The following is a 13,764-nucleotide window of genomic DNA, read 5'->3' as shown; positions in this document are numbered from 1 at the left end:
GGGGTGTGGGGGGGGCGGGGGGGGCGCCCCGCACCCGGGAGAAGGGGGAACACCCACCGCCTGTGCCAGCTCCATTCTGCCGAGCCCGGTCCTTCCCGGTCACCGGCTGCTGTGCTCCCAACCGGACGCCCCAACATTACTTTCTCAGCCTCTGCCGTTCCCTCCTACCCAATCCAAACCAGAGCTCATCTCCCCTCCGCTGACCTCACACCACTTCTTTCAGCCCAGACACCACCACCTCAGCTACACGCTCCTGCATGAGCCCGTTTATCTCACCAGAGGAGCTGTGGCACAGTTTATGTTCCACTTCCTAAAGCTCAAGATGTTTCTTCACTGCCTCCCCTCCACAGAAAAGTCACCGTGGTGACTCCCATGCTGAAGCCAGACAACTCTCGGTGGCCACACTGCCACCTTGAAGCACGGAAGGAAAACAAAGAAACAATTCACTAAGTTAGTAGCGGCAAAGTCCCCAGAAAGAAAAAATAAAATTTACATCTCTATCCCATGTTGATGTCAGACTGGTTGTTGTGTTCCACTGACGCAATGACTAACCAGGTCCATTACAAAAACAAGAAAGTAACCATGAAATAAATAGATGTTGACACTATCAGGATTTCAGGGGTGTTATAATTCGTCGTTTTTCCTGCTTTGTCCTCCAGCTTCTGTCTTCTTCTCTTTTTTGGACCCTGTGTAATGAAAGTAAACCCAGTTACACGCCATAGCAGCTTCTACAGCACACACAGCACTGCCAAAAGTCCCTGACATTCATTAAATATTCCACTCAACCCTCAAGTCTCTGGTGCAGAAGGCAGGGGAAAGGAAAGAAGCACCTGGACAGCCTGCATGGCAGCTACCAAGTTCCAGACAAACATTTACGCACCAGAGTCTGGTCCAGGCTCGTTGTCTACTGTTACTTTCTCCGCTGTAGGAGGTTCCTTGGCTGGACCAACATCCTCGGGTTTGTCTGTGTTTAAAGTAGAAAAAGCACAAAAGTTCAGGAAGAATATATAGGAGAGGAGGTGCAGGGGGAGGCCAGAGGAACAGGCAGGGGACACTGCTGACAAACAGGATGGACTGAAAAGGACCAAGGCACTCAGAACCTGAGGACCTTAAAAACTTGTAATAAGTGATATATTATTTTCTGGGGTCCATCTAAGCCCCAAATGTTTCTCATCAACAGCTCATGCTATTCCTTGGCATAGGACATGACCTTGAATACTTGCCCTGGACACTCAGAAGGGAACTGATGGCTTATCATCCTTACGAGACAGCCAACCAGCCTGAGACTGATTACCACCCTAGGAAGTTTATAAACACTTTCTGTTCCTTCATGGAAAATAAAATAAACAAATGCTGAGGGATTAAGGACACTGCCATGCCTAGGTTTTCCCAGCAAACTTTGAAAACTAAGAGGAGGCCCATTTGAACCTAGTTAATAATTGTCTTCACTTACTTAGCTCCCTTTCCCTCGAGGTACAAGCGTGTCACGCACAGTAATTATGTTCTAGGAGTTGTGCACAGGCTCCCCACCCTCCTTACCTTCTTGTTTCCCCTCCGTGGGAGGGATAGTGCTCTCAGTTTCAGAGGTTGCTGTAGCATTCTTGCCCGAATCAGTTTTTGTGGCATTCTTCTCCTTTTTGGGTTTGGGTTTTGCAAACTTGGCCTTATTCAGCAGATACTGCACTTCCCTGTCCAGGGCTGCTGTCTTCAGCTCTATGTCTTTGGATAGCAGGATAGGTTTCTCAGTAGGAGAGAGCTTGTTCTGTTCAGCCAGTGTCTCGTTTTTCCAAGTCTGCAGGATGAGAGGGAAGAGGTGCTTTTCAGATGCTTTTTGGTTCCAGGAACCACTGTACATCACCCTATCTCAAAGTCACCACATCACATCTGACTCAGTATAACACTGCTCCCTGCTATTTCCACCAGCTTCTTAGTTTCCCAGACATGGGACAAAACAAAGAGGCAGAACCCTCAAAACTCAGCATGTGCCTTTAAAAACTGCAACAAAATTATTGGGCTACACCCACCCCTCCTGGAGACAAATATCCACAGGCAGCACAAAAACCATCATACCCCAAAATAGCCAGGAGTGAAGCTGAGCGTTGGAAAACACCAGAACAAAGGAGAGAGATTTGCTGGTGGCAGGGAAACCAGACATGCACACTCCATGATTGAGTGAAAGTACACGACCTGTTACTTCAGACTGGAAACACAGCCCAGCACCAAACCCTGCCACCTCCCCCCCCACCCCGGGAATCACTTGGTCCTTTATTACCGTGGTTTCATTGATGGCTTTTTCCAGGGTACTCAGTTCCACTTCTGTGAATATCTGGTCAGACTCTAGAATCATTCGGGCTCCCCTGGAAGATAAGAACATTTCTTTCTGTTAAACCAAACACTGTACCTTGGCAACTCTGTGTTTACGGCACCAGTTATCATCATAACAACTAGCCACTGCACACACCAATTAGTACTTTTGCATCTGCAGGAAACAGAGTCAGAAATCAATCTCTGGATGCCAAGAACGGAATAATACCAAGCCAGCAAACATAAAATCACAGAATCACAGAATCCTAGGGGTTGGAAGGGACCTCGAAAGATCATCTAGTCCAACCCCCCTACCAGAGCAGGGTCACCCAGAGCACATCACACAGGAACGCATCCAGGCGGGTTTTGAATGTCTCCAGCAAAGAAGACTCCACAACCTCTCTGGGCAGCCTGTTCCAGTGCTCTGTCACTCTCACAGTAAAGAAGTTCTTCCTGACATTCACCTTGAACCTCCTACGCTCCAGTTTGCATCCATTGCCCCTTGTCCTATCACTGGTCATCACTGAAAAAAGCTTGGTTCCATCGTCCTGACACTCACCCTTTACATATTTGTAAACATGGATGAGGTCACCCCTCAGTCTCCTTTTCTCCAAGCTAAAGAGACCCAGCTCCCTCAGCCTTTCCTCATAAGGGAGATGTTCCACTCCATTATCTTTGTGGCTCAGCACTGGACTCTTTCAAGGAGTTCCCTGTCCTTCTGGAACTGAGGGGCCCAGAACTGGACACAATACTCCAGATGTGGCCTCACCAAGGCAGAATAGAGGGGGAGGAGAACCTCTCTTGACCTACTAACCACCCTCTTTCTAATGCACCCCAGGATGCCATTGGCCCTCCTGGCCACAAGGGTACATTGCTGGCTCATGCTCATCCTCCTGTCCACCAGGACCCACAGGTCCCTTTCTCCCACACTGCTCTCCAGCAGGTCAGCCCCCAACCTGTACATGGGGTTGTTCTTCCCCAGATGCAAGACTCTACACTTGCCCTTGTTGAATTTCATTTAGTTTCTCCCTGCCCAAGTCTCCAGCCTGTCAAGGTCTCATTGAATGGCAGCACAGCCTTCCAGTGTGCCAGCCACTCCTCCCAGTTTATTGTCATCAACAAACTTGCTGAGGGTACAGAATGTACCCTCATCCAGGTCGTTGATGAAGATATTGAACAACACCAGTCCCAGTACTGACCCGAGGGACTCCTCTAGTCACACACCTCCAACTGGGTTCTGTCCCATTGACTACAACTCTCTGACTTCTTCCCTTCAACCAGTTCTTGATCCACCTCACTACCTGATCACCAAGCCCATACTTGATCAACTTATCTACAAGGATGTTGTAGGACACGGTGTCAAATGCTTCACTCAAATAGAGATAAATCACATCTACTGCTCTACCATCATCTATCCACCTAGTTATTTCCTCATAGAAGGCTATAGGGCTGGTCAAACATGACTTACCCTCGGTAAAACCATGTTGACTGCTCTTAATGACCCCTCATCCTTGATATGCCTAGAGATAGTGCCAAGAACAAGTTGTTCCATCACCTTTCCAGGGATGGAGGTGAGGCTGACTGGTCTATAATTACCCAGGTCCTCCTTTTTGCCCTTCTTGTAGACTGGAATGACACTTGCTGACCTCCAGTCCTCAGGCACCTCTCCTGTTGCCCATGACTTACCGAAGATTATGGAGTGTGGCTTAGCAATGACCTCCACCCTCAGCACCCATGGGTGTATTCCATCCGGACCCATTGATTTATGGATGTCCAGATTGCTTAACTGATCCCTAACCCAACCCTCATTAACCAAAGCTAACTCCTCCTTTATCCTGACTTCTTCTGGGGCTGTAGGGATCTGGGGCTCCTGGGGAAAGCCTGCAGGAGTAAAGACAGAGGCAATGCAGCAAGCCCTTCTTGTAGACTGGAATGACACTTGCTGACCTCCAGTCCTCAGGCACCTCTCCTGTTGCCCATGACTTACCGAAGATTATGGAGTGTGGCTTAGCAATGACCTCCACCAGCTCCCTCAGCACCCATGGGTGCATTCCATCCGGACCCATCCATTTATGGATGTCCAGATTGCTCAACTGATCCCTAACCCAATCCTCATCTACCAAGGTAAACTCCTCCTTTATCCTGACTTCTTCTGGGGCTGTAGGGATCTGGGGCTCCTGGGGAAAGCCTGCAGGAGTAAAGACAGAGGCAATGCAGCAATCACAAGATTAGAGAAAAAAAAAATAGAGAGAAAAGCTGAGGCTGCAGGATCAAGAGGGACAAATCTGCTCACAGACAGTGTGGCCACATCCTGTCCCCTCAGATCAAACAGAGCTGGTGTGCTCCTGTGAAGAGGCTCTGCAGAGCCAAGCACCAGCACGCAGGGTCAGGTCGCCTTTTCTCAGGAAGCACTAGGGACTTTCAGACCACATTCCATTTGGTCACGTTCTGTTAGTGTCTCATGAAGCACTATCCTCCTTCTCAACAGCTTGCTCTTACTTGAGGAAGATGGTCGAGTGGTTGAGCAGACTTTCCAGGGCAGCCAAGCGTTCTGGCCACTTTCTCCTCTCCTCTACACGGAAAAAGAGGTTCCTACAAAGCTTTTTCAGCTCTGCAAGCTTGTCTTTCAGCTCCTGCAAATAAGGGAGAGGGGAAAGGAGATAATTAGTTTGCCCACTGTCTGACACTAAACCTCAGAAGTTAAAAGTGCAGGTTTTGTCGTAACACCCTGACTACCTGCAGCAATACCTTGGTTGTGGCTGAATAGCCCTCCTCCTCCATCCAACTGGAAGCCTCACTAAGCTTTGTGGAAATTTCTCCTCTCTGCTCCTCTGTTGAGACAAACTGATACTCTTCTTGGTAAAGCTTGTCCTGGAAAGAACAAAGCAATGACTCCAGTCAAACAAAGGTCATCCAATTGCAACTAGGCTGGGCACTCCTGGAGTGCTGCTTGCTCTAGCCAGGAGATTCTCCTTCAATCCTCCCAAATCTGAGCTCCTGCTCTTGGTGTTACCAGGCACCCAGTAGCAACACATCAGGTATACAGACACACACACACCCGGTACATGATGGTAAAGCTGCAACAACCATCACTTCACATGCACTTAACGTTAGCTGCCTCTTCTGCACAGTGTTCTTGAGAAGCTGTAGCTTCTTTGCAGCCCAAGTGCAATTGTTTCAAAACACAAAACTCAGTGTACATAAAGACACTGGAAACCAAGTTTAATGCGCTAGACGTGCTGAAGAAAAGTGTTCATTTTGTGCTGAGGTAACCTCCCAAGTCCATGTGTGCTTGGGAAGCCTAATAGTGGCAGAAAAAGTAACTGAAGATGAAAGCAGGGCTCTTCAAATCTGCCTCCCCCAGCTCCCTGGCATTCCAAACAGCCAAGCTGCACAGAACTCTTCCACCTGCTCTCCAGCAATTCTCAGGTCTTTCTATCCCTCTTACCTGAGTCTCAAAGATGAAGGACTCCAAGCTGTTGGCTGATTTCTCTCTTTCCTGTTTCTCTAGATCTCTCACTGTCAAGTCTTGGAGTCTAACATAAGAGAAAAGAAATCAAAGGTAGCCAGTCTCTCTAGAAGAGCACTACAGCACAAACACCATCAGCAGGACAAAGGTGCTACCTGAGCTACCACTGCTCTAAAGCCACTCACTTCCCTTGTCTAGAGCTTCAACCTAGCAGAGCCATTTAAAACTTACTTCTTCATTGAGCTCTTCAGTTCATCCTCCAGCAGGTCAGGTACATCATTTACATCCAGCTCCATTGTGATCTCATGGACAAGCTTCTGCTTCTTGGGTGCTTTGATCTTCTTCTCTTCCTCTGTTTTGGTAACTGTGCTGTCACCGGAACTTTTGGACGGTTCTTCCTCTTTTACACTCTCTCCGTTTTCCTTGGGATCCTATAACAGATAAAATGCATTCTCAGGCAAGGGAACAGATCTGCAGATTTTGCAACTTTTTCCCATGGCAGGACACTAACTGGGTAAGAAGAATTCCACTTCTCAGATACTGGAACCTCAGTCCCACTCCTTCAATCTGATGCTCACCTGAGACTCTGATTTCTCGCCTTCTTCCTTCTTCTGTGACTCTGCTTTCGGAGGGGCAGTTTCTGCCTGACCTGGAGGAGGCTGTTTCTCCTCTCCCTTCTCTTCACCTGCATCTTCTGCACTGCCTTTTTGGTCTTGTTTCTCCCCATGCTCCTCTTTACCTGCTTCTGCCAGGCTCTCTTCCTCTTCCTGGTCACCACAGGCAAATAAAGGAGAAACCAAAACTGGTTTTAATGTAAAACTTACATGCAAATGTTTCACAGAACAGAATTCTCTGACATGCTGCCAGTCACCTTTAATACTGCCTCCTTAACAAGGTCCAGAGCAATCGCCCCGGGCTCACCTGAACCAGGTCTGTCAGGTTCTCTCCAATTTCTGGTGCAGAGCCACCACCCCCAAACAGGCTTGAGATGGTGTTTCCAAGTTCTGTCAATGGGAGACAAAAAAATTCAGACTACTGTGTAACCAGGAGGAAGAAATTAATCTTCAGCTCTCTCTGCTTCCCCTCATCACCCTCACAATCACCAAAGTGCTCCCTTGGTGGTTAGCTACATGCACTCCAGAAACTTCCTCCCCTGACCTCACTTTCCATTTTCACATGCATAGGCAAATGGAGCCTCCACCTCTGCTGGAGTATGATCTGAAATTTGTAGCTTCAATTAAAAAGCTTCAAGCTTCAACCTGTGTCTGCATTAGCTGCCCCTGCATCACCCCTTCTCCTCCAAATGCACAGATTTCCAGCTCCTCTCTGCAGGAAGTCTGTGCTCTAAAACCTAACCAATGCAAAGGACAGACAAGAAGGGAGAACACTGCAGGGCTGTGGATGCAGGACCTCCCCCCAGACAGACCTCCTGAAAGGAGCAGCTGTGGCAGCTATCTCAGTCACTACATCCAACAGGTAAATCCAACAGTTAGTATGAATATCTAAGCATTTACTTGTCAACGTTGACTCCTCCTCCAGCTTGTCTTCCACCAACGCCTCAAACACAGACTCCACCTTGGAGAGGGGAGCACAGCATTAGCTTTGAGCAAGGACCAGAACTGGAAAATACACAAACACCATGACAGGGCAGTGCCTACCCGGTCAAGACTCAGCACTCCACTCTCGTCCATGTTGAAGTGAGCTTTGATGCCTTTGGATTCATAATCCGAATGCTTCTTGAAACTGTCCCCAACTCCCTTTAGCCTCACGGTGGTGAGATTGAGAGAACCAAAAACCCTGATGACACAAGAGACAAAAGCAGAGAGAAACCTCAGAATAACAACACTGCAGAACAGTCAAACACTTCTCAGAGCCACACCTGGGGCAACAACTGCACAGAGTAAAGGACCAGCACAGCTTGGTTTGCTGAAGCACCTGACTTGGAGAACTGATCTGCAAATAGGCAGCGGTGGCCATGTGGATCCAGAGGCCTGCCTGGCGATGCCATTTTCCATCCAGGCACGTTGTGCTGCCCCAGGGCTCTCTGCCTCACTCACCGCAGGTCATCCTGGCTCAGGAAGGACAAATCTCCGTAGTTGACGTAGAACTCGAAGTCGTCTGTGTAGCGGTTGAAAGTGATAACCTTGCGCTGCGGGTAGGACGCCATGCGCTGGAACAAGATCCTCTTGTTGTGCTTCAAACTCTTGGATTTATCATCCTCCTCAACTTCACGAGTGAATTCCACCTGTGTCAGAAACAGAAAATATGCCTCAGCAACAGAAAACCTCCTTTGGCATCTTACATCAGAGGTTTCTGCAGCATTTGGCTGCTCCACCTTGTGCAAAATCTGGGGGACAGGCAAGTATTTTTCAGCAGATGCTTCTATGTCCCTGGCTTCTCGGATACAGCACTTCTGCCCCAGCATCAACTTTCCTCTGCTTTCTTTACTGGATTGGCAGAAGAATCTCCATAACGTCTTTATGCAAAGGAATCTAACAGGTCACCCAGAAGGCTCCTCCCAGCACAGCCCGTTTACCCACACCCTGCACTCAGAAAGCCAAGGGTTACCTGGATGGGGAACACAGCAGCATCTCGAACAACAAAAGGCTTCACCTTGAAGGCTTTGCTCAGAGCAGCTGCCTGGTACACAGCTCCCATGGCAGCAGCCTCATCAGCGTTGATGTTCTTGCCAAGTTCTTCTCTGCGAAGTGAAAAGCCACAAACTTCAGCTTTGCTGCGGCTGCCTCCAACAGCAATTTACCAACAGGACATGGAATAGAAGGGGCTTTGCATACTCACTTGCCAACAGCTTTCAGCAAAACCTCCTGCACTTTGGGGACCCGTGTGGCACCACCAACTAGAATCACCTGGTCAATTCCATCCTAGGCATTGGAAATAAGCACCTTTTCTTGAGAAAGCAACTTCAGAGAGCTAAATTCAGGGCTCCCCAGCGCTCCTTCCCTGTCACCACGCACTTCTCTGAGGGTACCTGTGCTATGTCCTGATGCCCCAGTGCAGGCCAGGGCCTGAGAGACCTCAGATACACCAACACGAGCCACAACATGGGAATCTGGGGTCAGGTCTGTCCAACAGGGACTGCATGACCCCTACTTCAAGTCACCTGAAATGTGGGACTCGACTGAAAATTAGACAGACAGCTCAGGGCCAGAGGAGTCAGTGATTCAGGCAGCAAGCTGGACCAGAACAGATGGAAACCTGGACTCTGAGAGTGGACTCAGTGTCTGGCACTGAATACCAGAGCCAAGTGATGTCCTAAAGCACCCTGGAAAGTGAGCATTTAACAAAGCAGCATGTCTGCCCAATGCACTGCACTGCTTTGGTCCAACTGCAGCCCGCAACAGGGCTCTGAAAGAAGCAGCCGGAACAGCAATCACTCTGCTTCCAGACACTTTCCAGAAACTTCCACTGAGACCAAGAACTAATATCTGAGACAAAAAAAGGCAAGATCAGTGTTCCACACCTCCAGCCCAAGTTTTCTCATAGACAGAAACCCCTCCTCCAAACCTTTTGTTTCTGGTGGGTAGTGCAGGGAGCCACAACCCACTCCTGCTGGACACCAAGCAAGTAACCTCACAGCAAAACCAACACTGTTCTGCTCCAACAGCAAACATCTGTACCTCTGGTAACACAGCCACCAGTGCCTTGGTCATGATGCAACAGCAGCTCCATACACAGAAACTTCAGCCCTCTAATGCATTTTTTAAAAAACCTACCAGGTTCATCTCTGCGCTTCTCAGAGCCTGCTGCACAGGCCCTGGGACTCGCTGGAACAAGTCAGAGCACAAATCCTCAAATTCTTGCCTTGAGACTTTGGCCTTGAAGTCGATGTCGTCCAGTAGCCCCTCAATCTGCCCAGGAAAAAAAACCAGCCAGAATTAAATTACTGGTGGAGCATTCTCCAAGCAAAATCTTTGCACAACTTGCCCACTGTGCAGAAAGTTCCAGGTCCCCTAATGCTCCTGGGACCTGACCAAATTAATCTGAACCCTACCATTGCCAGGGGACATGATGGAGCAGGGATATAAGAGTGAACATTTATGGAACAAACTTCACACAACTAACTCTCCTCCAATCCACTCAATCACCAGTGCCACCAAGCGGGAAGAAGTTGAGGGCACCACCAGTGCCACCACCAGCCTGGAACACCAGGAGTGATGCTCTTCAGTGCTTCAACCAACCCCACCCTGAGCCCTAAAAAAAGAAGGAACCCCAAGACAGCAGGTCAGACCTGTGCCATGTGATCAGCATTGGCGCTCAGGACGGTCTTCAAGCGGTTGGCCTCCTTCAGGAGCTTGGCCATGGCCCGGGGATTCTTCCGCACGTCTTTTGACGGGTGCTGTTTGTTAAAGAGTTTGGCCAAATAGTCCCGGAGGCGAAGCTCCATCTCTAAACCTCCAAGGGTACGGTCAAACCTGAGCAAAATGAACAAATGGAGATGTAACAACTCAAATTGAGATACAAACAAACTTCATGTATCATTTCATAAACATGCAGAACAGCAAGCGGTCAAAAGCAGCAGCTGAACTATCAGCTGCCACTGACTGTGGTAGAAGGACAGTTGCCCTAAAGATAACACATTATAATGAAACAAAGGAAATAAAGATTCACCATCACAACAGCCCCTGAGCCAGAAACTTCGTTACACTTATGGTTAAGGCCTCATAGCCAAGTATGTCAGACAGCCGAGAAGCCAAAGGATAAATGTCTCAGGTCCCAGGTTATCTTGAAAACAGCAGTAAAAAGGTTTTGGAGTTAAAATTATGGGCTGGTGATTCACAGCAGCCCTCTTCTGACCTGGCAAACACTAACTGCGCTGCATTTTTGCTGTTCTTCAGAAACACATTCCACTTTTTCAAGACACACTCTACTTCTGTAAAATTATAGGAAATGGAATGATGCTACAATGGTTTGAGGCTCTAAACAAAGCAAACCTGAGGCAAGCTAAGCATACTGGTTGCCATCTGGAAGTTCTCAGTTACCTTCTGCACAATACATCAACACCAGAATTATCATCACTAATTACTACCAGTTTCCCACTCTGCCACTGACATCCCACATGTAGAAGAGGCTGTGAAACAAATGATTTCTTTCCTGAGACCTGTAGGTTTTGCACAACTCGTGTTGAATTCTTACCCAATGCCCTGGATCTGCAATTGAGGCTGGGTTCCCAAGTCCTTAGTTTTCACTGTCTGATAGGTAACGATAGTACAAATGGTGCTTCCTGCCCCCATGTCGTAAAACATGATATTCTGAAAAGAGAAGCTAGGATGGTGAAGGAGGAACACCCAGATATCCCCCATGAACAAGGACAGAACCCACAGCTGTCTGAGCCTGACACAGGCCCAGACTCCCTGCTCCCTGCCCTGGCTGTACACAGTAATGACAGGACTTGTACTTTGGTCAAACACAGGAGACATTTGGAGCCATGCTTGACACAAGGTGACTAGAACACTTTTTTCCTCCATTTCACAGATCAGAAAACAAATGTTTGTGCTTTAAAAGCTTCTTCAACCTCAGGAAAATAAAATAAAATATTTCAGAGTTGGCCTTCCAGTATCTTAGAAAATCACTAATGTTCTTCCCATCCCGGCTGATGGGCAAGGAACAAACACAAGTTTACAAGATGGGAACTTCCAGAACCTGCCCTCACTCCAGAAGCTTTCAGGCTTCACCACGTGGTCACTGAGCGTTTTGTCGCCTCCTCTTGTTGACAATCACATGAAAGCAGAGGAGACCAGCAGAGCACACTTCCTCACAGTTAAGCCCTTTTAATGGTACCTGCAGCACTTCCTCCCCCACATGCAGGCAGGAGGCTGGGACCCCCACACCCACCTGGGCCGTGGCATTGATGTCCTTCCTCCTGAACACGCCGTAGTTCAGCGCCACGGCCGTGTTGTCATTGATCAGCTGCAGCACCTTCAGGTCGGCCATGCGGGCGGCGTGCAGCACCGCCCTCCTTTCTGCCTGGTTGAAGTAAGCAGGAACAGTAATCACCACGTCCTTGATGGGCTGCTCTGAAAGAGGGACAGGGGACAGGTTTTTCTATCAGACTCATTATCCCGGGCTGACGGTAGCAAAGGCAGAGAATCCAGGGTGTACATCCCATCATACAGAATGCAATTCTGAGGCAGCATCAGCATCCAGGATTGTTAGGGATTAATCCATCCCCTGCTGACACCACATAGGCATCACTGATTCTTGCAAAGCCAGGCATCTACCAACTTCCCTTTCACACATTAGGACACTCAAATGCTCTGGGATGCCTCAGATTTCTACCAGCATCATCGTCACAGAGCCTTACTTTATCACTACATTACATTCACTCTCCGCAGCAAAACGTTTTTGGACTGGCTTTGGTGTTACTAAGCAAACACACAACCTCCTAGTAACAACACAAGCAGTAATGAATTTCACCCCGTTTACATTACTGTGGCATTTCAATGGCAGCACACCAGCAAAAACGCATCTGTTAGCAAGATTCACAGCAGAGAGCAAGTCTTGCTCCTTAATTGTAGGATTACAATCACAGATCCGGACAAGAGCCACTTCCACCTTCCCCTGCAGCCACTTACCATTGTGCCTCTGCTCTGCTCACATGTGCAAGTGAGGAAACGCCCCTCCCACCAGAGGTTGCCAGAAAGGTTCCTGCACTGCAAGGCAGGGTAGGATCTGGGGTGCCAGCCCCCACTAACAAGATTAAAACTCTAAACTCGCAACAGAATAGAAAAAAAATTACAACCTGACAGCTGCTCTTGCTTATTGTCTGCAGCTGAAGAGACCCAAAATTTGTGGGTTTTCAGACACCTCAGGTCTCTACTCAAATTCTATGATATATAAACGCACACAGATATTATAAGAAACAGCTAAACCCTTCCAACCTGCAAATTCCTCAGCCAGACCACGTGAATAGTTCAGGACCATGCCCAGCATCTCCTCTGGAGAATACTGTATCATTCTATGAGAGACAGGGAAGAAAACAACAATAGAGTCAGCTGTGGAAGCCTGGTAGCCAAAGTCCCAGCTGCAAAAGCCCAGAAGCAGCCACTTACTGGGACAGCTTGAAGATAACAGTTTGCCTCTTCTCGTCCTTCACCAGCTCATGTTCTGGGAATCGGGACTGGTACAGCACCACGTGTGGATTGTCAATACGTTTACCCAGCAGGTCCTGGAAGTACCTGAATGCCACCTTGGGGGTCCTTATGGACTGCAGAAAGAAAAAGCACATCACCCAGCCGCACCTCTTCAGCTCTGCTGCTTTTAAACAAACCCCTCCCAGGCTATGTGGTAAAAAATACTGGTGCGGAGATTACGGGCACAAGACTGGCACACAAAGAGCCAGTAACATACGAAAAAAATGAGAAAAGAAGCACAGGACAAGAAATAAAACTTCCCAACTCAAAGGACCCAGCAGTGGGAATATAAGTTCTGCATACAGGAACTGCACTTGGCACAACCAACAAGAGCTCTCACCATTCCTAGGGCACTATCCCCAAAAAGACGCTCGTTCTCCTTCAAAGAAACAGCCACCGGCGTTTTCCTTCGTGACTCTCTGGATAGAAAAAGAGGAACAAACCACTCGAAACAGATGAACATTGAATGTGGAGCTTCTGATGAGGACAGCTAAGGTTAAAACCTCAGGTAAAGTTTTTTTAACCTCGCAGGGTTAAAACCTGAACTGCTGTCCTGAATGATACTGCACAGCTGCTCAACAAGGGCAGGAAGCAAGGCAGACACCCCTGAACGAGAGGATGAGACTGCTACCCTCACAGCAGCCTTAGCAGGACCCCCAGTACCCTCACACGCTGCCCAGTTACGGTACTTGCAGCACTGCTTCCAGCCCCAGTAACGCATACTGAACTGCCCACGTCACCCCCGCGATACCGGCACTAGAACGGGCCGGAAAAGCACCCACTCACTTGTTGAGGACTATCTCCATGGGCACCCCGGGCTTGACAATGGCAATCTTCATC

At 48.5% G+C, this 13,764-nt stretch overlaps 1 protein-coding gene across 1 annotated transcript; it reads right to left on the bottom strand.

Moving 5' to 3' along the window:
* Window positions 1-624: 624 nt before the first annotated feature.
* HYOU1 (hypoxia up-regulated 1) lies at window positions 625-13,763 on the bottom strand. Its single transcript, XM_010009018.1, is given in 24 exon segments — window positions 625-686; window positions 881-964; window positions 1,540-1,792; window positions 2,273-2,357; window positions 4,804-4,937; window positions 5,053-5,175; window positions 5,753-5,840; window positions 6,005-6,204; window positions 6,352-6,540; window positions 6,695-6,777; window positions 7,288-7,348; window positions 7,432-7,570; window positions 7,831-8,018; window positions 8,342-8,474; window positions 8,573-8,655; window positions 9,508-9,642; window positions 10,023-10,206; window positions 10,928-11,056; window positions 11,627-11,658; window positions 11,660-11,808; window positions 12,673-12,749; window positions 12,844-12,998; window positions 13,265-13,343; window positions 13,711-13,763. Coding segments are annotated over 24 exon segments (2,898 nt in total).
* Window position 13,764: the final 1 nt, after the last annotated feature.

This window comes from Chaetura pelagica, unplaced genomic scaffold, assembly GCF_000747805.2.
Source record: "Chaetura pelagica isolate M959 unplaced genomic scaffold, ChaPel_1.0 scaffold650, whole genome shotgun sequence".
Taxonomy (NCBI): Eukaryota; Metazoa; Chordata; class Aves; order Apodiformes; family Apodidae; genus Chaetura; species Chaetura pelagica.
Note: the sequence above shows the minus strand (reverse complement) of the source record. Positions and strands in the feature narration are given on the sequence as shown.